Raw genomic sequence first — 23,124 nt, 5'->3', positions numbered from 1 at the left:
CATCATCCCAAATTGAAAACTCTTTACCCTTTACACAATAACTCCCCATTATCTTCTCCCCCAGCCTCTGGCAACCTCTGTTCTATCTTCTGTCTTTATGAATTTGCCCATTATAATCACATTTTTTTTTAACCCATTCATCCATTGATATGTTTCCACCTATTGGCCATTGTGAATACTGCTGCTGTGAACATAGGTGTACAGATCCCTGCTTTCGATTCTTTTAGGTATATCCCTAGAAGTGAAATAGCTAGATCATATGCTAATTCTGTGTATAATTGTTTGAGAAACTGCCATACTGTTTCCATAGCAACTGTACCCTTTTACATTCTCACCAGCAATGCAAAAGGGTTCTGAATTAGAACATTAAACAAAAGGTAGATAATGTTTCAAATAACATGAAAAAGTATAGAAAGTAATATAACAGAGACCTGTGGACCAACCACTTGAATTTTAACATTTTCTGCATTTGTTCCAGTTCTTTTTTAAAAAATTATTATATGTTATATCTAAAGCTCCCTCCCCTCATATATTCCCCCTTTCTTCCTTCAGAGGTAACCACTCTTCTGTGTATCTTTCCTTCCATATTTGGATACTTCATCTCTCTCTCTATGCATATGTGTGTGTATGTGTGTATATATCCATAAATAAGATATTGTATTGTTTTATATGTTTTTAAATAGCACATAATAGTTTCATAGTGTGTGTGTTGTTTTACAATTTGCTTTTTTATTCAAAATTGTTTTAAAATTTTTTCAAGCTTTATTGAGGCTTAATTTACATACAATAAAACTCGCCTATTTTAAGTGTACAGTGTGATGAATTTTGATAATTGTTATACAGCCTTGTAACCACGACCACAGTTAAGTATAGAATATTTCTATCACCCTAAGAGGTTTTCTCCCATCCCTTTGCAGTCAGTGCCCTGCTGTGGCCCTCTCCCAAGCAACCACTGATTTTGTCAGTATAGTTTTTTGACTTTTCTATGCTTTTATATGAATGGAATCATGCAGTAAATTATCTTTTGGTTTTTTACTTTTTTCTTTTACTTCTTTCACTTGGCATAATGTTTTTGGGATTCACCCATGTTGCTGCACATGTTAATATTTCATTCCTTTTTTTTGCTGAGTAGTATTTCATAGTCTGGAATATGACACAGTTTGTTCATACATTCACCATTTGATGGACATTCAGGTTGTTCCAATTTTGGACTATTATAAATACTGCTATGGACATTTGCATACAAGTCTTTGTGTAGACATATGGTTTCATCTTGGGGGGGTAAACACCTAGAATGAAATTGCTGGGTCATATAGTTGAGTACATGTTTAGCTTTGTAAGATGCTACCATACTGTTTTCTAAAGTGTCTGAACTAACATTATGTTTAAGATTTATGTCTATTAATACAAATAGATATTTTTCATTGTAACTGTTTTATCTTATTACAATATATTAATGAACCACCATTTATTTACCCAGTCTCCACTTCTTTACTATTACAGATAATATTGCAGTTGGCATTATTTATAAGTTGTTCCCTTACACACATGTACAAGAGTTTCTCTCTATATAGTGGACATCTGCAGTTGGAATTGCTGGGTTCTGGGGCATACTTATTGTCAGTTTTAATAGATACTGCCAAATTGCCTTATAAAGTGGTTGGGCATTTAACTCTTAAAGCTGCTATACCTTCCAAATTATTACAGACTTTCACTGGTCCTTTCTATAGAGTTTTTCTTGCAAGTAGATATTTGGGGTTTTTGTTATCAGAGTACAATATTTCCCAAGCTTTTTCACCCTGTTATTATTGTCCTATTTTTTTTCTTTTGATTATACCTTCTTTATTTTTGAATAGGAGATTCATATGGGATATTGTGTGAATCTGACTGATGAGGCTGTAGAAGCTGTCCTTACTTGCTGTCCTCAGATATGTATATTACTCTTCCATGGATGCCCCCTGGTAACAGGTTAGTATGAGGCTGCTTGGGTTCAAATCTTGGTTTCACCTTTTAATAACTGTGTGACCTTGAGTAAATTACTTAACCCATTCCATTATTCAGTTTCCTCACATTAAGTGCGTATAATGACAGTATCTACCTCATAAACTTGGTCATGATGACTATCTGACAAGACTTCATGTGGTGCCTAGCACATAGTGAGGGCTCAGTAAATGTTAAGTCATGATGGTGATGGTGATGGTGATGGTGGTGACGGCAAATGCTCAGTAAATGTTAACTGCCTTGAGGAGGAGGATGGTGGCAGTGGTAGTGGTCATGATATTAAACATTATGCTTTATCAAGTCAAGTTTATAATATTACATCTTTCAAATATGCTAAATGACCTGTTTTTAAAAAAAATTAATTTATTTATTTATGTCTGTGTTGGGTCTTTGTTGATGCACACGGGCTTTCTTTAGTTGTGGTGAGCAGGGGCTGGCTACTCTTGATTGCGGTGTGTGGGCTTCTCATTGTGGTGACTTCTCTTGTTATGGAGCATGGGCTCTAGGAGCGCGGGTTTCAGTAGTTGTGGCACGCGGGCTCTAGAGCACAGGCTCAATAGTTGTGGTGCACGGGCATAGTTGCTCTGCAGCATGTGGGATCTTCCTGGACCAGGGCTTGAACCCATGTCCCCTGCATTGGCAGGTGGATTCTTAACCACCGCGCCACCAGGGAAGCCCCATAAATGACCTGTTAACTGTAATCTCATCGAGCTGTAGCCACTGAGATTCAGAATCATTTGGCTAATATGGTACTTCACTAAGTAGTCACAGCCCTTTTGGCTTGTATAAGAGCCATAATACCCCTTTCACATCACCCCTACAATGGGTCCCATACCACAGTATAACCAGGATCTTACGTGTGAGTCAGTACTTATGCCCAGCCCTTCCAGCTCTTTTTCCTAATTACAGTCTAATAGTTACTATCCTAGAAGTCCTTTTGACATCTTCTGGTTTTTCTCGTGTTTGAACTGCCAATCTAAACTAAGCCTGTAATGGGTTATATTTGGTTATCAGTGACATCTGTAATGAAGACTAAATCTTATTTTAGGCAGACATCTCTCAGAGCACTAAAGCCAAAAGTGACGTTAGAAACTGTTACCAGTGGGTACCTCTAGGGAAGTTTGTGGAGAAACAAGACTAGGAAAAAGCTTTCACCATATACCCGTTTGTCCTTTTGAATTTTGTATCATGTGAATGATTTTACCCATTAAAAATTAGTAATCATAATTTTTAAAAAATAATTTAGAACCAGAAAAATTCATGTGACTGAGCACAGGGAATCGGTACATGTGAACACTATTCTGGGGGTTATGAGAAGGCAGGCAGAGGCTCTCTGGTCATCAAACAAGGCAGAAAATTATATTCTAACAAGTAGGCTATTATTGTAAGGTGGAGGAGACCACAATATGTGAAATGTAATAACAGCAATTTTTGATAATAGGTCTTTTCAGAATACGAACTACAAGTATGTAAATCTACTCACTGAGCTATTTAATCAACACATTGAACAAGAAAGTGGTACTCATAAAGTGACTCCATTTTCCTCACACTATATTAATTACAAATTTGCTCTAAAGGGCCTAATTTTTCCCAAAGCCAAATGAAAATCTCCGACATGTGCCACTGACTTTTCTTATCATTCTCAGATAGTTAAAAGTCTTTGTCATTTCATATCACTGAAACCCTCTCATTTCAGTAATTAAAACGTCTTAGACCCATGTAATACTCCAAACAAGTACAAATTAAAGCTTTTTGCTCCTCCAGTCAACTCAAGTTTGCTTAGGTGGAAAGGCTGCTGTGGGTAAGGGGACGTTGTTAGATTCTCTGTTTTACCTCGCGCTTCTCTTCTTCCTTTCCCAGCTTGCCCACCATGGTTTCTGACCCCATCAATGTCAGTACAGGGTGGGACTGCAGTGCACAGAAGGGAAGGGAAGGGGAAGAAAAGTCCAACTTGACTACTACCACTGGGACCTAGTGGCAGCACTGAGGGCTCCGTGGGTGAGCTGATCCTGATGCGTACTCCCTCAAAAGTGGGGCACTTTTGATCTTCTTCAGGGTCTACTTTCCGCCACTCCCCTCATCACTGCATATATCTCCTATGTCTGCAGTTCTCTTGATTCAAGCAAATGTGTCTCTTCTGGCTAGTAGCTAGCATTTTGTTCCTCTGCATCCAGGCAGCTGGCAGTACACCTTCAGTCTCTTTCTGTTGAGGTTTCCTAGACCATCCAAGTTGCTTTCATGAGCAAACTACAAGGCAACCCATGCCAGCCCACATCTGTCCACAGGAAACACAATACTGTAGACAGTAAGAGTGCAGGTTATTTCCCAACTTCAGTCCTCTCTTTAACCACATGGACTCTTACCACAGCCGTTTGCTTTTTAGTTTTCTTAGGTCTGATATTAGTGTAATGTGTCTCCCAAGCTCCAAGGGACAAATCAGATTCTCCAGCTGATCTCCTTAGAGCCCCCTCTCACTAGGCTTGAAGGCAAGAGCAAGCACCTGCAACCCTCTTTCTACAACTGTCTTACCTTTCTTCAATTTCCAGTTTTCCATCACTTTCCACTTTAACACTTTTATATCTTTGAATGGATGAGGCACCATGGATTCCAAAATGAGTTTTCAGCCAAGCATTTGCAAGTCAGGTACAAGTCTGGTATCTCATTTTGGAATGAGAGAGCAGGTGGTACCTCTAGTCCTAGAACCTTAGCTGAAATAATGTTTTAATGTTCTGTTATATTTGTCGCAGGATAACTTGGCTACATAACATGTTATAAACTCAGCCTTTGCTAATTTTATCTTGATTATCTTTCTGATTACAATTTAGAAGTAGTTAATTTGGCATTTTCCCTCTACTTTTAATAGAAGTGAAGACAAACTATACAGACAGTCAACCAGAAAAACTTACCCTTAGGCAGACTGCTTAAAACAATCATCAAAGACCCTATAGGTAATGAAATCTTTAGAAGGAACAACCAAAAACTTAAAATTTGAGTACAACAAGGCCAATAATAAAATGCTTAAAGGTGCCTGTATCAATATAGAAATGACTAACAAGTATGAATTTTGAAGTCGGGAAAATATGTTGCAGTGATTAGTCTGATTTTTAAAGCAGAAGACTTTTGAGATAAATTATATAATTACTGAGATCCCTGGAAACCAAAGATGTATTATCAGTTGGTGAATTCAAGAGAAATGCCTAGCTGGTATGATTATAGATACTAGGAAAGCTTAATCCCACTAAATCTTTCCGCATCCACATAATGGCTCAGAATACTGAATTTACCAGCCATCTTGCTGCTGAGCTACAGCTACATAACCCCCCTCCTCAGCTCAGTCTTCTGGGAATTCCCTTACCTTACTCCCTTTCTGAGTAAGTGGAAGTCCTTCTGTTGTGAGGGACGCCCCTTCCATGCAAACCGATCAAAGTGCTGCCCAATTAAAGCTCGTTGTGTGCTACTGCCACCTGGTGGTCGTATCTTTTTCCTTGCTCTGCCCCACAATCCCTTGATCTCACTAACGACAGTTATATGGTATGGTGTCCTAGAAGACATCAAGGGATAAAGCATAAAACAAAATATGTTTATATGTCCAAATGTTTGGGAAATGCAACGTACCACTATAATGAATATTAATTTCTCAAAGGCTCTGAGAAATACTACTGCTAATAAACTTAACTGTTTTTATCTAAGTGCCAGGGAGTTAGGCGTTTTCCTCTACCCTTTTCGGTTCTTCAGGCCGGTCTAAGAATTAAATCGACAGGAGGCAGATTAAGAGGCGAAAATCAAACAAAGTTGAATAACGTGTATACATGGAAGAGACCCAGGAGAACTGAGTAACTCACCAAAATGGCTGGAACCCTCACCTTAAATAACATTTTCAGCAGCTAAAGAGGATGTTGGGGGTAGAGGTTTGAGACTTCAAAGGGGAGGAAGGCAATTCACATGAAAGATGAAAAAGCAAATGTTTGGTAAACAAATATTTGTTGGGCCATGCAGCGCAATTGCACCATAAAGGGACTCTCATCTCTAGGCCCTGCTGAGTTTCCACCACCACACCTAGCCCATATTCTTTGCACACAACCTCTGGCGATAACTTGATCTATACTTTTAGGCAGTAAGGGGAAGGTCAGAATTTCTTCTTGAGTCATTTGGGCCTTGATTGTTATCAGCTTGAAATAATCCTCATGCCAAAGAGACATTTTGGGGTGGCACGTTTTGCTCCCCCACCCAAGCATTTCCCACATTTTTTTTTTTTTTTTCTGTACACAGGCCTCTCACCGCTGTGGCCTCTCCCGTTGTGGAGCACAGGCTCCGGACGCGCAGGCTCAGCGGCCGTGGCTCACGGGCCCAGCCGCTCCGCGGCACGTGGGATCTTCCCGGACCGGGGCACGAACCCGTGTCCCCTGAATCGGCAGGCGGATTCTCAACCACTGCGCCACCAGGGAAGCCCTCCCACATATTTTTTTAACACAGAATAATTCATATATTATTATTTTGATCCCTCCTTTCACAGAAGAGGAAAGTGAGAAACTGAAGTGGTATTTGTCCATTGTGACATAGTTTCTAATAACAGTGCTAAGATTAAACAAAAATCTCAAGATAAAGTGAAATGAGCACCAATCCCTAGTCTCCAAAACATTGAATAACTTAACTTCTATGGACCTCAGCTTTTCCTTACATATAATTGTCAGTCATACAGTTGGGTGATCTGATAATATAAGGGTTCACATACAATGGCTTTTACCAATAAAGGTTCTTAAAGAGAAAAAAAGGTGAAGTTTTTCAACTACCCAGATCATCTCTACTCTTCCCGCTTTCCCGTCAGCACCTACCATTGTATATTTTTGCTACCGTCATTGAATGAAAATAAAGTGGGCTAATATATTCATCTTACATTTATTTGTTAATTTCTTTTTCTCCAGAGAAGACAAATGCTTTTTTTTTTTGCCTGATAAATGTTCTTTCTTCTTTCATGACACCTTCTGTGTTTCCTCTTACGTATTCATGTGATTGCTCACATCTGGCTAGATAAGACAATAACGATACATATTCTATAAAAAGAATGTATGTATATCATATGTTTGTGCAATTCTAGTGTTATGTTATCCTCAAAGCAACCTGACCCCCAAATTGGCAGTGTCAACTGTAGTTACTCATCAGATTCCCTGAATTAATAGGGTTTATCTTCTCCACTGTATTTGTAAGTTTTTATAAAATTTCTTAACATTACAATCAGACTATAAGCAAAACTCCACATTATAAATTAAGTCTTGAAACTGTTAGAAGCACTCTGATTTTATTTCTGCAGAAGAGACAAAAAAACTAAGCTGCTATTTAAAATACTATAGACCATAGACGTTATGGAAACAAAATACTTTTTAAATGTATTAAATTATTTTAATTTCAATTATGTCTGCAATGATTTTCAGTAATTTCAACTCACACAGTTTTGTTAATCTCCTATAATGGACATGCATTTCAGTTTCTATCATTATCTAGACATGTTTCACAGTAATCACAGTCATCTAAGTTTAGGTTTTAGAAGGGCAATAAAGCAATTAGCACTAGAGTCCTTATGTTTACATTGAAAGGCAGGAAAACCCAACAGGAAATCTGCCACTTTGATTGAATCAACTCAAATTTAAGGGATATCAGAGGATTTGTTTCAGCTTGATTACTTTACAGTGCAAGTTCTTTACTTAGATTCCTGGATAATAAATATGTCAAGATTTACCACAAAGAGACAAGTGGTTTGCTTCAGAGTTTCCCTGTAATTGAAGCTGATTCCTTGCTTCAAGGACAGCTACTTTTAAAATTTCACATATTTTATTTTCTAAATCCTATATTATTCTCTTTCCTTATCATTATTTATTCATCCATTACTAATCCAGAATTACAAAACTTCTTTATGCCACCGTAGTGAAGCATTAGAACCTTGATCATTGTTGGTAAAAATGTGTCCAGCCTCACTTTTTTCACTGCGTATTCTATAAAAATGTCTAAATTACATTTTCCTTGATCATTTGAAAAACTTAAGTTTGTTAACTTATATTTCCCATAGTTTCTTCTTTTTCTTGGGGCTCCAAAAGGTCCCGTAATGAATCTCTTTCAAAAAGTGGTCTCCAACTACATTAGTCAGAGATTTTTATATTTATATTTATTTTTTTAAAGAAGATGTGGGGCTAGGAGTTTATTAATTGATTTATTTATTTTTGCTGTGTTGGGTCTTCGTTTCTGTGCGAGGGCTTTCTCTAGTTGTGGCAAGCGGGGACCCCTCTTCATCGCGGTGCACGGGCCTCTCACTGTTGCGGAGCACAGGCTCCAGACGTGCAGGCTCAGTAGTTGTGGCTCATGGGCCCAGCCGCTCCGCGGCATGTGGGATCCTCCCAGACCAGGGCTCGAACCCGTGTCCCCTGCATCAGCAGGCAGACTCTCGACCACTGCGCCACCAGGGAAGCCCAGTCAGAGATTTTTAGAAATATGGTAAAAGCTTCCTTAGAAGTCATCTACACAACTCCCTTGTTTTAAAGATAAGGGAACAGAGATGCAATGAATTTAGGTGGCTTGCCCCAAATCTTAGAAATAGTTAATAGTAGAACTGGAAGTAAAAACCTAAGTCACCTAATCCACAGTTTCCACTTCTTTCCCCAGTAGAGCAATTTCCTAAGCCTTTGGTGTCAAGTGGTTTCACTATTAGTAGAAAAGGGAAGGAAGTAGGAGAGTGACATCAAGCATCAGTAGTGTGATTGGTATAAACGACCTTTAGAGTCTTTTTCAGTCCTGAGAGTCTGTGTTTTGGCAAGTGGCAGAATAAGCCACCCCCAAATATGCTTCTTTTCTTTGGCATAAGGATTATTTTAAGCTAATTTTTCTTGAGAAATAGCAGACACTGGAGGAGCTCTGAAAACAGTACAAGTTACCCTTTTGTAAGGAAAACATACATTTATAAAGGAAATCTCCACTTGTAAAGTGTCTCCCTCTCTGTACTAAGAAGGGAGGGGTGCCTCTAAATCAGAATCATACTCAGTGGAGAAGGCACTGACTTAAATCTGTATAGTGACTCTTACTGTTACCAAACCGAAATCAGGTCTGCTCGCTCCACGTGCGGCAGAGCCAGTCTACTGACACACGATTGTGGTGCAGGGTGCAAGCAAGGAGAAAGGACAGCTGATGCTCAAAAGACTGGAACTCCCTGATGGCTTTCAGTCAAGGGTTTTGAAGGCAACGTTAGGGATGAGGGTCACAGGGTGTGCGATCAGCTCGTGGACATTTTTCTGATTGGTTGTTGGTGAAATAACAGGGTGATAGTTCTGGGAATCTTAATCATCAGTCTCCCCGTTCCAGTCAGTCTGGGGTCTGTGTGCTGGTGGTCAGCATGCAGTCAACATCCTTCACCTGGTTGGGGGTGGGGGTGGGGTGGGGTCCTAGTTTCTGCAGAACAACTCAAAGATATGTCAGATTGTTATCTCTATCCCTTCAGGAGGAACCAGGAGTCCTGTGACTCTATTGTTCAAGCTATTATTACTTTTCTTGCTTGCCTGCTTTCTTTGTTTCTACATTTTTCTACTTCTCTAATCATTAACTGTTTGAGTCTGCTCTTTGGAACATGGGGAAGGCCTAGGAGATGAAAGCTTTTTCTGCAGACAGGAAGTGGAAACCATGGAGGGGCTTGTACCCAGGAAGGCCCAGCAGGGTCCTGCCCGGTTTCATTACCCTTGTTTACTATGCTTTTCCTGGTAACTTCCCATAACCGGTCTCCCAACAACCCCCAAATCTTTCTTTTGTCTTTAGCTGAAGATGGTATTTAAGGTGGTGGCTTGGGCCCTCTCAGGGAGTTTACTCATTTTTCATGGGTTATCTCCCATGTATCCATGAAGTATACTTGTTGATAAACTTCTGCTTGTTTTTCTCTTGTTAATCTGTCTTTGGTCAGAGGGGATCTCAGCCAAGAACTCAGAAGGGTAAAGAGAAAATTCTTTTTCCTCCTCCACAGTTTCTACAGAGTATTCTGGCAAGAGATACGAACTACTCAGAGACCCCCCCCAGTTTCTCGCTATAGCGTAATAAACTTACAGGCATCAAATATTCCTACTATTGACTCACTGCTCTAAATATTCTATACTTTTATGGGGAAAAGAAAAGCTGCCTGAGGAGACTTTGAGTAATGTAATACTGCCCTCTAGCATCCAGTTTTAAAAATTACATAAAAATATACTGTATGCTCACAACTAAAAGGAAAAGTGTTTTTCTATTTATGTGCAATAATAAATTCCTACAGAAGAGTGACAAATATAGTCAGAAAACAAATATTTACATATAATATTTGATAATGTATTCATAACTAGTAAAGATGCCAAAATAGTCTTAGAAGCACCAGCTAAAGTGAAATCGGGAAGTACACGTTTCCAATTTTGTTCTTTTTCAAAACTGTGTTGGCTCTTCTGGGTCCCTTGAATTCCTATGTAAATATTAGGATTGTTTTGTCAATTTCTTTTTAAAAAGTTTGCTGGGATTTTGCTAGGGATTGCATTGAATCAGTAGATCAGTTTGGGGAGTACTGCCATCTTAATACTAAGTCTTCTGATCTATGGACATCTTGCCATTTATTAGGTCTTCTTTGATTTCTTTCAACAATGTTTTGTAGTTTTCAGAGTATAAGTTTTTCACTTCTTTTGTTAAATGTATTCCTAAATATTTTATTCTTTTTGATGGTAATTTCATTTTGTAACGGAACCCAGCTTTGGCTGCTTGCCACTAATATGCCAATAATTCGAGGCAAGTGTCAGTAGAAAAGAAAGGTGCTTTGGGACTTCGCTGGGGCGCAGTGGTTAAGAATCTGCCTGCCAATGCAGGGGACATGGGTTCGAGCCCTGGTCTGGGAAGATCCCACATGCCGCAGAGCAACTAAGCCCGTGCGCCACAACTACTGAGCCTGCGCTCTAGGGTCCATGAGCCACAACTGCTGAAGCCCGTGCACCTAGAGCCTGTGCTCTGCAACAAAGAGAAGCCACCTAAGTGAAAAGCCCACACACCACAAGGAAGAGTAGCCCCCTCTCACTGCAACTAGAGAAAGCCTGCCTGCAGCAACAAAGACCCAACAACACAGCCAAAAATAAATAAATAATAGAAAAAATAAAAAGATACTACCATTAAGAAAAGACAAAAAAAAAGGTGCTTAAATCAGAAAAGCCGGGGTGATTCCCTGGCGGTCCAGTGGTTAGGACTCTGTGCTTTCACTGCCAAGGACCCGGGTTCAATCCCTGCTCGGGGAACTAAGATCCTGCAAGCCACACGATGTGACCAAAAATAAGAAGAAGAGGGCTTCCCTGGTGGCGCAGTGGTTGAGAGTCCGCCTGCCGATGCAGGGGACACGGGTTCGTGCCCCGGTCCGGGAAGATCCCACATGCCGTGTAGCGCCTGGGCCCATGAGCCATGGCCACTGAGCCTGTGCATCTGGAGCCTGTGCTCCACAACGGGAGAGGCCACAACAGTGAGAGGCCGGCGTACCACAAAAAAAAAAAGAAGAAGAAGAAGAAAGAAAAAGAAAAGCTGACAATCTGGGGAGATGGTAAACTCATGTCCAAAGACCAACTCCAAAGATTCTGCTCAGCCATGAGAGTTTTTAAATGGAAAAATGGGGGAAAGAATCTCATTCAATCATTGAGGCATGAGGTTGGGTTTTGCATCATTCTCCATTGAGTGCAGACTGACTGACTCTTTCTTCAGAGAGAAGAAAACCTTGCCTGTGTGGTCTGCCTGCAGGATTGCTAAGGGAGCTGTTGGGGGTAGAAAGCAAGTCATTTTTTTAACTGCTTAAAGGAAAAGAATCAACAGGTTAGACAAGGCATGATGTGCATTCAGGAGAGCATAAGTCAGGAGTTAGTTTCAATTGCTTAGTTATCTCATTCCTATAATTAGGTTCTTATCTTTTTTTTTTTTTTTGCGGTACGTGGGCTTCTCACCGCTGTGGCCTCTCCCACTGCAGAGCACAGGCTCCGGACGCGCAGGCCCAGCGGCCATGGCTCACGGGCCCAGCCGCTCCACGGCACGTGGGATCTTCCCGGACCGGGGCACGAGCCCGTGTCCCCTGCATCGGCAGGCGGACTCTCAACCACTGCGCCACCAGGGAAACCCTAATTAGGTTCTTTTAAGGTTCGAGGGGAACCCAGATGGGCAAACAGGAAAAGGGCAAAGAGCTGCTTTTAATTTTTGGATTGTTTATTGTGTAGAAGTAAATTGATTTTTGTATATTGATCTTGTGCCCTGCAACCTTGCTGAACTCATTTATTAGTTCTAATTATTAGTGGATTCCTTAGTACCATATTACCTAACTACAAATAAAGAGTTTTACTTTTTCCTTTCCAACATGAATGCCTTTTCTTTTTCTTCCCTAGTTTCCATGGCTAGAACCTCCAGTGCAGTGTTGCATAGATGTGGCAAAAGGAGAAATCCTTACCTTTGTTCCTGATCTTAGGGGAAAAATACTTAGTCTCTCACCATTAAGGATGATGTTAGTGGTGGGTTTTTCATAGATGCCCTTTTATCAGGTTGAGGAAGTTCCTTTCTGTTTCTGGTTTGTTGAATGTTTTTATCATGAATGTTGGATTTTATCAAATGCCTTTTCTGTGTCTATTGAAATGATCATGTCATTTTTGTCCTTTATTAATATGGGTGCCATAGGCAGAAAAATGCCCCCACCCAAAGATGTCCATGTTCTAATGCTCAGAACCTACAAGTATATTGACCTTAAAATAGGGAGATTATCCTGGATTACCCAGGTGGGCCCAATGTAATCATAAGGGTCTTTAAAAGTAGAAGAAGGAGGGGCTTCCCTGGTGGCACAGTGGTTGAGAGTCTGCCTGCTGATGCAGGGGACAGGGGTTCGTGCCCCGGTCTGGGAGGATCCCACATGTCGCAGAGCAGCTAGGCTGCTGAGCCTGCACGTCTGGAGCCTGTGCTCCGCAACAGGAGAGGCCACAACAGTGAGAGGCCCGCGTATCGCCAAAAAAAAAAAAAAAAGATAAAAAAAAAAAGTAGAAGAGGGAGACAGAAGAAGGAGAACCATAGAGATGGCAGCATAAGAAAGACTTTGTCCAATGTTGCTCACTTTGAATATGGAGGAATTCAAGGAATGTGGTGGCCTTTAGAAGCTGGAAGAGTCAGGGAGGCGGATTCTCCCCTAGAGCCTTCAAAAAGAATGCTAAGCTCCTAATACCTGCTTTTAGCCCAGTAAAACCCATTTTGAAATTCTGACCTTTAAAACTGTACAGTAATAAATGTGTGTTGTTTTAAGCCATTAAGGTTGTGGTTATTTGTTACAGCAGCAAGAGGAAACTAATAGAGTGTACTATATTAATTGATTTCCAGATATTAAACTAACCTCATTCCTGGGGTAAATCCCAGTTGATCATGGCATTATAACCCTTTCTGTGTTGCTATATTTGGTTCGCTTGTGTTTTATTGAGGATTTTTGAGTACATATTCATAAGAAATATTGGTCTGTTGTTTTTTGTATATGTGATGTTTTTGTCTGGCTTTGGTGTCAAGGTAATACTGTCCTCATAGAATAAGTTGGAAAGTGTTCCTCCCTCTTCTATTAGTATAACCACTACAGCTTTGTTACAGTTGCTGTCTGCATGATGTATCTTTCTCCATCCTTTTACTTTCAACCTATTTGAAACCTGTCCTTAATCTAGATCTCCTGTAATAACATACTTCCTCTATAATAACTGATATTTTTATGACAATGAAAACTGCATTTGTTATATTTTTAGCTGCTTTTAAAAAAATTAGCTGCTGAAGTAAACCTTTGTTTTCACAACTATAACTTCTTGTTTCCAAACACTCTCTAGTTCTCCTTCTTGCACTAAATCTTTAACGTTTTGGCTTATTTTTCTTTTACTTAAAATAAAACTTAGTAACCATGTGTTGGGCCTGCCTTTTTTCCTAGTGGTCTACAAAATCTTTAAGTCTGAGAATGACTAAACTAGAAATTTCCCAAGACTAGGTGAGAGATATGTTATACATACAACATAGATTGTATCTATGGAACAAGTTTATTAAACTCCTGAATAATTTTTAAAGTAATAAAATTTTAGCAGTATTTTTGCATTAAAGCATTAAAAGTATTAAAAGATATAAAACTGACTTTGCAAAAGATATGTAAACTATATTAAAATCACTGCTATATATTGTGAATAATTGAAAACCATCTAAATGTCCAGTCATACAGATTGGTTAAATTACAAGGAATTCATGTAATAGTTATCTATGTAAAATCATGTTTTATAAATATTATATGACATGGAAAAATGTTCAACTACAGGTCAAGTTGTCCTGTTCTAGTAACTACTCTGTCCCCTAACCTTTATGGGCATGTTGCAGCTTCCCGAGGTGTTTTACCATACCTGTTGACTTTCTTTAATCATGCTTTCTTTAATCACTCCTTTGTAGTTAAAACCTGTTCAAGCACCCTAGTTTAGTGTGTAATGCACTTCCTGCCAGGACCCTGAGAAACTTTAACCCTATTACACTCTGGTTGGTGAAATTAAGATGAAATTACAGAGAAAACAGTAAATACCTGTTTTTTACAAGTATTACTATGATATGTTTACTGCAGCTAATAATAGTGATGGTTACCACTAATTAAATGTATTTTTAGCTTATAGTATGCTTTATATATCATCTCATTTAATCCTTTAAATAACCCTGTGAGATATAATAGTTATTATCATCCCCAGTTTATACATGAGGACACATTCAATATCTTTGATTACTGTGAATTAATATATTGTCATTGTTTTCTTTTGTAGATCATTCACGAGAAGTCTTGGAGCAATTAGTAGGCCCAAACAAACTAAAGCAAGTGACGTGGACTGTATACTGATGCTTATTGAAGCTTATCAAAGCTATGATCTTCATACTACTTTCCCGGGAAACAATGACCTAGAGATTGGCTTTCCAATAATATGATTTATGCTTTGAAGTTAACCAGGCTCTTAAACATTTTAATAGTGCTATTATTTCTAAGTTTGTTTGAGGAGTGATTGTTCTTGAAGTGACAATCCTAGCATGCCCTCTGATGTATTTGGGGAGGGTATTGTGTTCGTTTCTTTAACAGCAAAGTTTTAAATTACCTGTTTTCCCTGGAAATGTCCTTCTCCTACCTAGATTTTTGAGCTGCTGTAAGAGAAATTTACCAATATGGATAAACATTAGGAGAATTCTAAGTGAAGGTATTTCTAAAAGCATAATTACCTTCCTAGCTATTTTTTGGTTGCTACCTTCCAAATTATTTAAATGTCCACTGGCCAAAAAGCAAAGCTGAACATCAGGCCTGTAACTTCTTCACAGAATTTATTATTTCAATGAAACAAAGAAATATAATAGTTTTAATGTCATAATCCAGGAATCATATACCTTAGCCATTCAGCATATGAATGTTACTGAGTATGGCTACTTTTCCCAAATACATGCTATTCATCTACAAACTTTCATCCTTAAAAACTGCAGTCAAGAATGTGTAAGAAAAAAAAAAAAAGAATGTGTAAGAATGAGTAAACACGAAATGTCATCACAGAGCTTGTATCCTGAAGCTCTACTGGTTTCACATTGTGAAATAAACACACAGGTCTTAGTTTTCAAATGAAATGTATTACTCTCTATAATCACAAAATTCTCTGAAGTATACTGTGCTTAAACTACCCCCAAATTCAGCATATTCCCTGTGCCATAAGCCTGTCTCAGTGGGACTTTCTTAAAGATTTCCTATTTTAACTGTGATGTAGTGAATAACAGGGAAAGTGTGGTATGGTAGATTTCTTGTATATGTTTAGATGGAAGGGTTTACATATTCAACTCTACTTCTTGTCCTTACTATTAACTACTTTACAATGTGATATGTTTATAGCGTAGATAACATATATTGCCACTGTAATGGTAGTACATATGTATATATGTGTAAAATGGGTAAGGCCTGTTCCATCTATGAAATTTTTCTAAAGACAAATTCAGTAAGATTTAATATTGAACACCTAACCAAGTCAATAGCTTTTTCCGCTTTGGGGGAAACTAGTTTCAAGATCTAAGGTATCAGATTTTTAGAGTCTATAAAGGATTTATCATCCTAAAGCAGTTTGCAGCTTGATCTTTTTTTTAATACTGCTAGTTATCTTAGCTGTTTCTCAGCACTCTGTTTAAAATTTGGGTCTCCCATCTCTATCCTACCTATCCCTGTCACCCTTACCTGTCACCCTAAACTATTTTTCGCCTTTCCATCTGTCACCATCTGACATGTTTTATTTTTTATTTATTATCTGTCTCCCCACCCTAGTATATAAGCTTCATGAAGACAGAAATTATTTCTCTTTTTTTCACTGCTGTATCTCCAATACCTAGAACAGTGTCTGGTACATAATAAGCACCCAAATATTTGTTGAATGAATAGACAAGAAAATAAATAAAAGTAATACCCATACTTCGAGTTTCTGGTCTGTGACATGTACAGAGATTGGAAGTCATCGCTCCTTAGTAAACCATAAAGAGGCATCATAAGGTATCACAGTGCTGAGTATGTAGGAAATTCTAAAATCTTTATCTGTGTTTTTTTTGTTTTGTTTTTTGTTTTGTTTTGTTTTTGTGTGTGTGTGTGGTACGCGGGCCTCTCACTGTTGTGGCCTCTCCCACTGCGGAGTACAGGCTCCAGATGCGCAGGCTCAGCAGCCATGGCTCACGGGCCCAGCCGCTCCGCGGCATGTGGGATCCTCCTGGACCGGGGCACGAACCCGTGCTCCCTGCATCAGCAGGCGGACTCTCAACCACTGCGCCACCAGGGAAGCCCTATCTGTGTTTCTTAATTGATGCCCTATTATGTACTTATCCTATATTACACACTTTATATACTTTCATTTATTATAATAACGCTTTGAGGTGCAGTTTATTACATTTTATTACTATTTTATAGGTGAAGAAATGAAAGCTCAGAGAGCTTAACTAGCCCCAAATCCCAACTAGAAAGTGACAGAGTGGCCTCACTCTGAAGCCCACGTACAGTAAGTCCCTACATATGAACGAGCGCCATTACGAGGGTGGGTTCCTAAGTCCAGCAAAGTTAGCCGAGGTACCCAACTAACACAGTCAACTGTACAGTACTCTACTGTAACAGGTTTATAATACTTTTCATACAAATAACCATAAAAAACAAAAAAAACATTTTAAATCTTACAGTAGAGTATCTTGAAAAGTACGGTAGTACAGTACAACAGCTGGCATACAGGGGCACTTTAATATCCTTGAAAGTTCACAACTTGAAGGTTCGTATGTAGGGGACTTACTGTATTCTGTACCATACCAACTGCATCTCTGATCTTAACAGATAATTTTTTAAAATATAGTATTCTTCTGTATTTTTTATTTTGTTTAGTTCAAAGATACATCACAGTTGTCCTCAACTATAGAAAGAGACTCTGCTAAAATATCTAATTCCTCTCAGCTGCTTAAATTACATGTGGATATTGCCTTCTATAATTATATTCCTATAGCAGTAAAACTAGAAAAAAAATTACAGATAGAGATTTCTATATTTGGCTTACTGCAGAACAAGTTACATAACAAAGGGTGACAAAACTTCAACCTTCATATTTTGGAAACGAGATTTGCCATTTAACACAAATTGTCCTTCTTTGAACTGGACAGTCTTTTCGGGTTAAACCCAAACATAGCTATATCCCTACTGGAGGTACCTCAACAGCTCAAGGCTGAAATTCCCACACCGTGCTTGTTGTCAGTCCGTTGTTCTCCTGCCGAGTAGGCTCCGGAAGTGAATATTCTGCTACTTTGTGCAGTTGATGCTGAATGCTATGTCCACTGAACTGGGGTCGCCCAGGGTCCCCAATTAGTACGCGAGTTCTGTGGACCCAAAAGCAACTTTCCAGCCACTGATGTAGACTGTCTGCAAGGCCTTCATCATAAAACATATCTCCAAGCACAACAAGGTCCCACTTATCTTGTTCCAAATCCAGCATGTTTTTGGTTAAAATGGGAAAAGGATTCAGTTGGTTCAACTCACAGTTTAGTGTAATAGCCATTCCTGCAACTTTAGAAAAAGCACATAGTGAATTGGTATATGCTAGGTGGTTTTAATTCCCTATTAATTAATTTAAATAATCTAGAAAATCTCCAACAATATGTTTTTTTTTCCCATTCTGTTGAAAGTTGTTTTTTTAGGTAAAGAAGCCTAAAGTATATGCCAACATAAGCTATTTCCTGCAATTCTCAAATATATGAATATCCTGAAAATAAAACAATACCAAACACCTGGAAATGTTGAGGTTTTTAAGGAACATTTGCTGATCCACAAGCCTTGTGCTTGAGCAGGATGACAAGTTGGAACTGAGACCCCATATACAGTAAGGCTCCTCGAGGGCTAGATCCTCAGTGAAAGGGAAGACGAGAAGAAAATCAGATAAAATTAAAACTTACCTGTCTCAACTTGGGTTCAAATGGAATAAAACCTCCCTCAAAGACACTGGCCTATCTTCATTTGGGTTTTGGTCAAATAAACACTACCTACATATTTCAGGAAATGCCTAGCCCAGCAATGACCAACACTTAGTGCTCCCAGGTTGGTATCACTTTGGTGTGTGTCTGCCAGGCACAAATGGAAGTCCTCCTGTGAAAAATGCACCATCAACTCAGGCCTCACACGATTCCCACAGATAATGTCCCACTGAGTAAGTTCACACTATCAGATTATAAGATGCACGTGGAAATGGGCTAGGCTATGATGAGTTGAGGCATCTGTAGATATTTGTCGTGGAAGAAAAACAGATGAGCTTCAAGTATCTTAAAATGTGAAATTCTTACTAGGGTCTATGTCATTGGCCAAGATCCTTAGAGCGCCACTCATCTTAGCAGCGATAGCTGTAGCTCCACATCCACTCCCAATATCTAACACAGATTTTCCCCTGACAATGTCAGGATTATCCAAAAGATACCTAAATTAGAAAGAAAAGGGAAAACATTATCTAAGATAGAAGAAGGTCAATAAGAGGTGTACAAAAATTTTTCTTTGGATTGACTGGACAAAGAAATAGTGAAACTTAGCAGAAGAATTTGGTCCAACATTGGCAAGTTTGGCCTGCCTAGAATGAGATAAAATGTCGATCTTAAGAGCTGGGCAGAGGTGGCAGAGAGAGGACCTAGTCATTTTGGTTTTTCTCTTTGGCAGGTGTGAAGAGCAGTTCCATACAACTGACTAATCATGCTCTTCAAGTCAACTTTTTAGAAGTATTGAGCACTAACTATGATCCAGAAACTACTAAGCACCAAAAACACAGACTGACAAAATACTGCTAAAAGCAGGACTCAGTAAGCTAGATGCAAGATTCACAGTCTCCTTTTCATTGTTCAACAGAGAGTGGTTTCACCTACTGCTTGAACTGTTTTATAATTACCTCTCTGGTAAGGTACAATCAAAGTCCAGTTCAACCAAAGAATTTGGACCTGGGCTAAGCAGTTACCAAGCAAGTGAAGGTGAATGGGAAAACACTGAAATAATAAATGCCAACTGACACTTGGCCTTAGTATTGTAATAATAAGAGCAGAGGGAATTCCCTGGTGGTCCATGGATAGCATTCCATGCCTTCACTGCTGAGGGCCCATCTGGGAACTAAGATCCAGCAAGCCAGAAAAAGACCAAGGAACTATGGCAAGGCAGGGATGTAGTATCCTGTCTAAAGGGGCAGCTGTTACCCGTCTTGAGCTAATTGTTGCCCCACAGAAATGGGGTGTTATCAGAGATTTAAATCCAGTGTTATCAGATATTCTCTTTTTTTTTTTTTTGGCCTTGCCTCGTGGCTTGTTCCCTGTCTTAGTTCCCTGACCAGGGATTGAACTCAGGCCAGGCAGTGAAAGCGCCGAGTCCTAACCACTGGACCACCTGGGAATTCTTCAGAGATTCTTTTTTTTTTCAAATCAAAATAAATTTTTACATGCAATCCCTCAAGTTTTAAATGTTAGCAACTGATTTTTTTTTTAAGTTTACAAGTAAAGGCCAAAGAAAACACATCTGTGGATCACCTCTTGGTGACCTCTGATTCAGACAGTCTCTTAAGGAATTTGATTGCACTTATATTTGGAATTGATAAACAACAACTTTCATAAATATCACTTAAAATGTATTTTTTTATGATATAAGTAAATAAAGCTTGAAAACTTGGCAACACAACAGCCAGAATATTGGACTTGTTAGATATTGGAAAGCTTTCCAGAACTTAGGATTCTCCAAAAGCTCTATGTTTGCATTTATTTACTTTGCATTTAAAACTATATACAACCTGAATTCTGCAAGACCATACCATTCCTGTGAAAGAGAAGTCCTTATCCTTTTCCTTTCAGTTTTAAGACCTTTGCAGTATGGGGAGTTAGAAAGGGGGAACCTTAAAAATGCAGAGGCAGTGCCACAACTAAGACCCAGCGCAGCCAAATAAATAAATATTTTTTAAAAAATAATTTTAATGCAGGTGCAACTCCAGAGTTCACCTGAGTAATGTCCCAATCACTCACATCGCTCTTTCTTTGGGAGCTTGGGAAGAGGCAATGATGGAGGAAGTGTAAGGTTTAAGGAGCAATATTTACAGGATTAAACCAGGCGACCTGAAGGACTGGGGCTTTAAGCTCCACTGAGGAACTCTGCACGGGCCATGCATCATGAACCATGAACCTGAGAACAGTGTGAGATTTCTGAATCATGACCAGCTACCTAGGGTCTTGACAGCTGACCTAGGATTTTTCTTGGGGAGAGAGCTATATATCAGGAAACACCTTGATAAGCTTGGAGCAGAAAGTAAAGCTATGCAACAAAAGCAACCCAAAACTATTCCTAAACTGCTCTAAATTAAGAAAAGAATTTGGGGTTTTACTCTGTTTTTTTGTGAGGAGCAAGGAGAATAAGGAGTTGGAAGGGGCTGAAAAGAATAAGGATATGCGGAGCCCTAAAGGCTTCCGCTTCCCTTACGGCCGTACCTAGACAGGGCTTGGCCTCCTGGCCAGTAGATTGCCCAGTAAGGATCACTGTGGGGCCACAGGTCAGCTCTCTCCCACCAGAACTTGCATCTGGGGGTCAAAAGCCGCAACTGGATTTCAGGGGTGAGGCTACCACGGCTGGTGACTTCAGTGTTCTCCTCCAGGAAAGCTTTCATCTCAGGGTCCAAAAAGCTTCCGGTTCCCCTCCAGGGACAGTGGCCCCAGGGAAACAAGGGAAAACCGCTGCTTCTCACAGCCTTCCGAAGGACACCACAGCGGTTCATGGCAAATGATGTAAACGCTCTCCAACCTGGGCTCGAGGCCATGGGTCCTGTCCCAAAGCACAGGTTTGTTGGTGCTGCTCTTGATAACAGCTGCTCTTCCTGGGGAAAGAATACGGGTCTGGCTGCCAAACTGATCTCAACTGGAATCCCTGGACCTCGGAAAACATAAATAATACTGAAAACTCCAAGGTTTACCAACACTTACAAATCCTATTGCCTAGTAAGAAAATGTTAGTGTTAGCTCTGTAGCAGATGATGCACAAGTGAAAGTTCATTTTAGGTGAAAGCGTTGGTGCATTAATTTAGGAAAATCCAATCTTCTAAGAGATGCCTTTCCACAACAGAATCCTTTTTGGTAACTTATAACAACAAATATACAAGCATCTGATTTTGAGAGAATCCTCAGGAACACGCCTTTTACACAAAATAAGGTATACCTTTAAAGTTCTTTCATTCACTTAATAAATCACTTCCCTTTAAGCAGACACTGTGCTTGGCAGCTGTGAACAAAATAAAGTCCCCATCTTCAGGAAGCTTAGATTCTAGTGATGGAATAAAGCAATTATCAGGGCAAACACAGCTCTTGCCTTTATAAAGTCTAGCGAAGATTGTGTAGATTACCAAATTGTAACTGTGGTTAGAGATATACAAATTATACTGACTGCTCAATAAAGATAGTCCTAGCATAAAACATCAATGTAATCAAGATTCAGGTGTTTTCCTAAAAACAAACAAAAACAAAACAAAACAAAAACTATGGATTTAATTGTAATAAAAGAATATCAACTCCCAAATCTCTTTCTGTAAATACCTCTGATGAGTCGTCTTTACCAAACCTGGACTTAATAGAAAGACACCTTGATAAAAATAAGAATGAGGAAAAGCAGTTTAAGCACAAATTATACACCCAGTTGTTTGGGACCTCTGATCTGTTCTGCATAAATGTATAAATAGTCTTACGTCCACCCAAGTACTTAAGAGTAAGGGCCCCAAACTCAAATGCCTACCCAGGGCCAGATTGGTGATAAATGAGTGATGCAAGCTGGTTGTTAGATCACAGAAGGGCTGTGGCAAACTGGAAACTATTTCAAAACAGTCCAAAGGAGCCAGCCAGGGGACACGTGGCCAGATCTTTCAATTTCTCAAAACAATCCAGCTACTTACCCATAAACTCCCACTTTTAAACGTGGGCAATTAGTTAAAATACCAAGACACGAGGAGGGGCAAAATGTCTGTCTGTGAACCAAGGATAGACCTTAAGTGGGTGTGCCAGCCCACGTTTATCCCTTGTAATCTCAGGGTCTCTAACAGCCTGACCTCACTGGACTAATTGTGTAGGGAATGATTGGGTTAGCCCTTGAAGCGCACGAGCCTAAGGTTTCAAAAGAAAGCAGAGCAAATACAAGATGATTGATTTGGGACACCCTGTCATGCAGACCGATGATGCCCCGCCCACGCCAGCACCAGTGAAGCATCCGTTATGAATTTGTGATTATGCGGTGGACACTTGGTACCTGGATTATCTGGTAAGGAAAGAAGACAGGTTTAAAGGGGCAAGTTCCAAAGTGTTAGCACGTAACTTCCCTCGAAGGAGGACGGGAGTCAGTCTTAAAGGGGCAGGCCCAGTCCTCCTTTTCTCCTTACCTGGCTGTGCTAACACCGTCCTGGGAAGCTAAGCACAGGGCAGGTCTGTCACTCGCCTTTGCGCCTCTTTTCGCGCCTTCTTTACAACTGCACGCTGAGTCCCACTCCCCCCACCCAGAGCCGGCCCCCAACACCCTGCGTCCCCGCCCCGCCCTCCTGCTCCGCCCTCCTT

The 23,124-nt window shown here is 39.8% G+C and overlaps 2 protein-coding genes across 4 annotated transcripts in view; one reads left to right on the top strand and one right to left on the bottom strand.

Annotated features, from left to right (window-relative positions):
* The window catches only part of AMN1 (antagonist of mitotic exit network 1 homolog), a 42,832-nt gene extending 26,355 nt beyond the window's left edge, over positions 1 to 16,477 (top strand). For both annotated transcript variants that reach the window (XM_059080896.2, XM_067008972.1), the window contains exons 6-7: positions 1,857 to 1,968; positions 14,814 to 16,477. In XM_059080896.2, the coding sequence (XP_058936879.1) occupies positions 1,857 to 1,968; positions 14,814 to 14,887 (186 nt within the window). In that variant the 3' untranslated portion in view covers positions 14,888 to 16,477. The remainder of the gene's footprint in view (positions 1 to 1,856; positions 1,969 to 14,813) is intronic.
* Positions 16,478 to 17,590: 1,113 nt separating this feature from the next.
* Positions 17,591 to 23,086, bottom strand: ETFBKMT (electron transfer flavoprotein subunit beta lysine methyltransferase). Of its 2 annotated transcripts, none has more exons than XM_059080892.2 (4): positions 22,953 to 23,086; positions 21,025 to 21,407; positions 18,865 to 18,995; positions 17,591 to 18,094 (listed from the first exon to the last, which is right to left on the bottom strand). In XM_059080892.2, exons 2-4 carry the CDS (start codon positions 21,348 to 21,350, stop codon positions 17,751 to 17,753), a joined length of 801 nt encoding a protein of 266 aa, XP_058936875.1. In that variant the 5' UTR covers positions 21,351 to 21,407; positions 22,953 to 23,086; the 3' UTR covers positions 17,591 to 17,750. The 2 variants fall into 2 exon arrangements, with proteins under 2 accessions (XP_058936875.1, XP_058936874.1); XM_059080891.2 differs by having other exon boundaries at positions 21,025 to 21,457; positions 22,953 to 23,049.
* Positions 23,087 to 23,124: the final 38 nt, after the last annotated feature.

Source organism: Kogia breviceps, chromosome 12 (genome assembly GCF_026419965.1).
Source record: "Kogia breviceps isolate mKogBre1 chromosome 12, mKogBre1 haplotype 1, whole genome shotgun sequence".
NCBI lineage: Eukaryota > Metazoa > Chordata > Mammalia > Artiodactyla > Physeteridae > Kogia > Kogia breviceps.
This window is presented reverse-complemented; position numbering and strand designations above follow the sequence as displayed.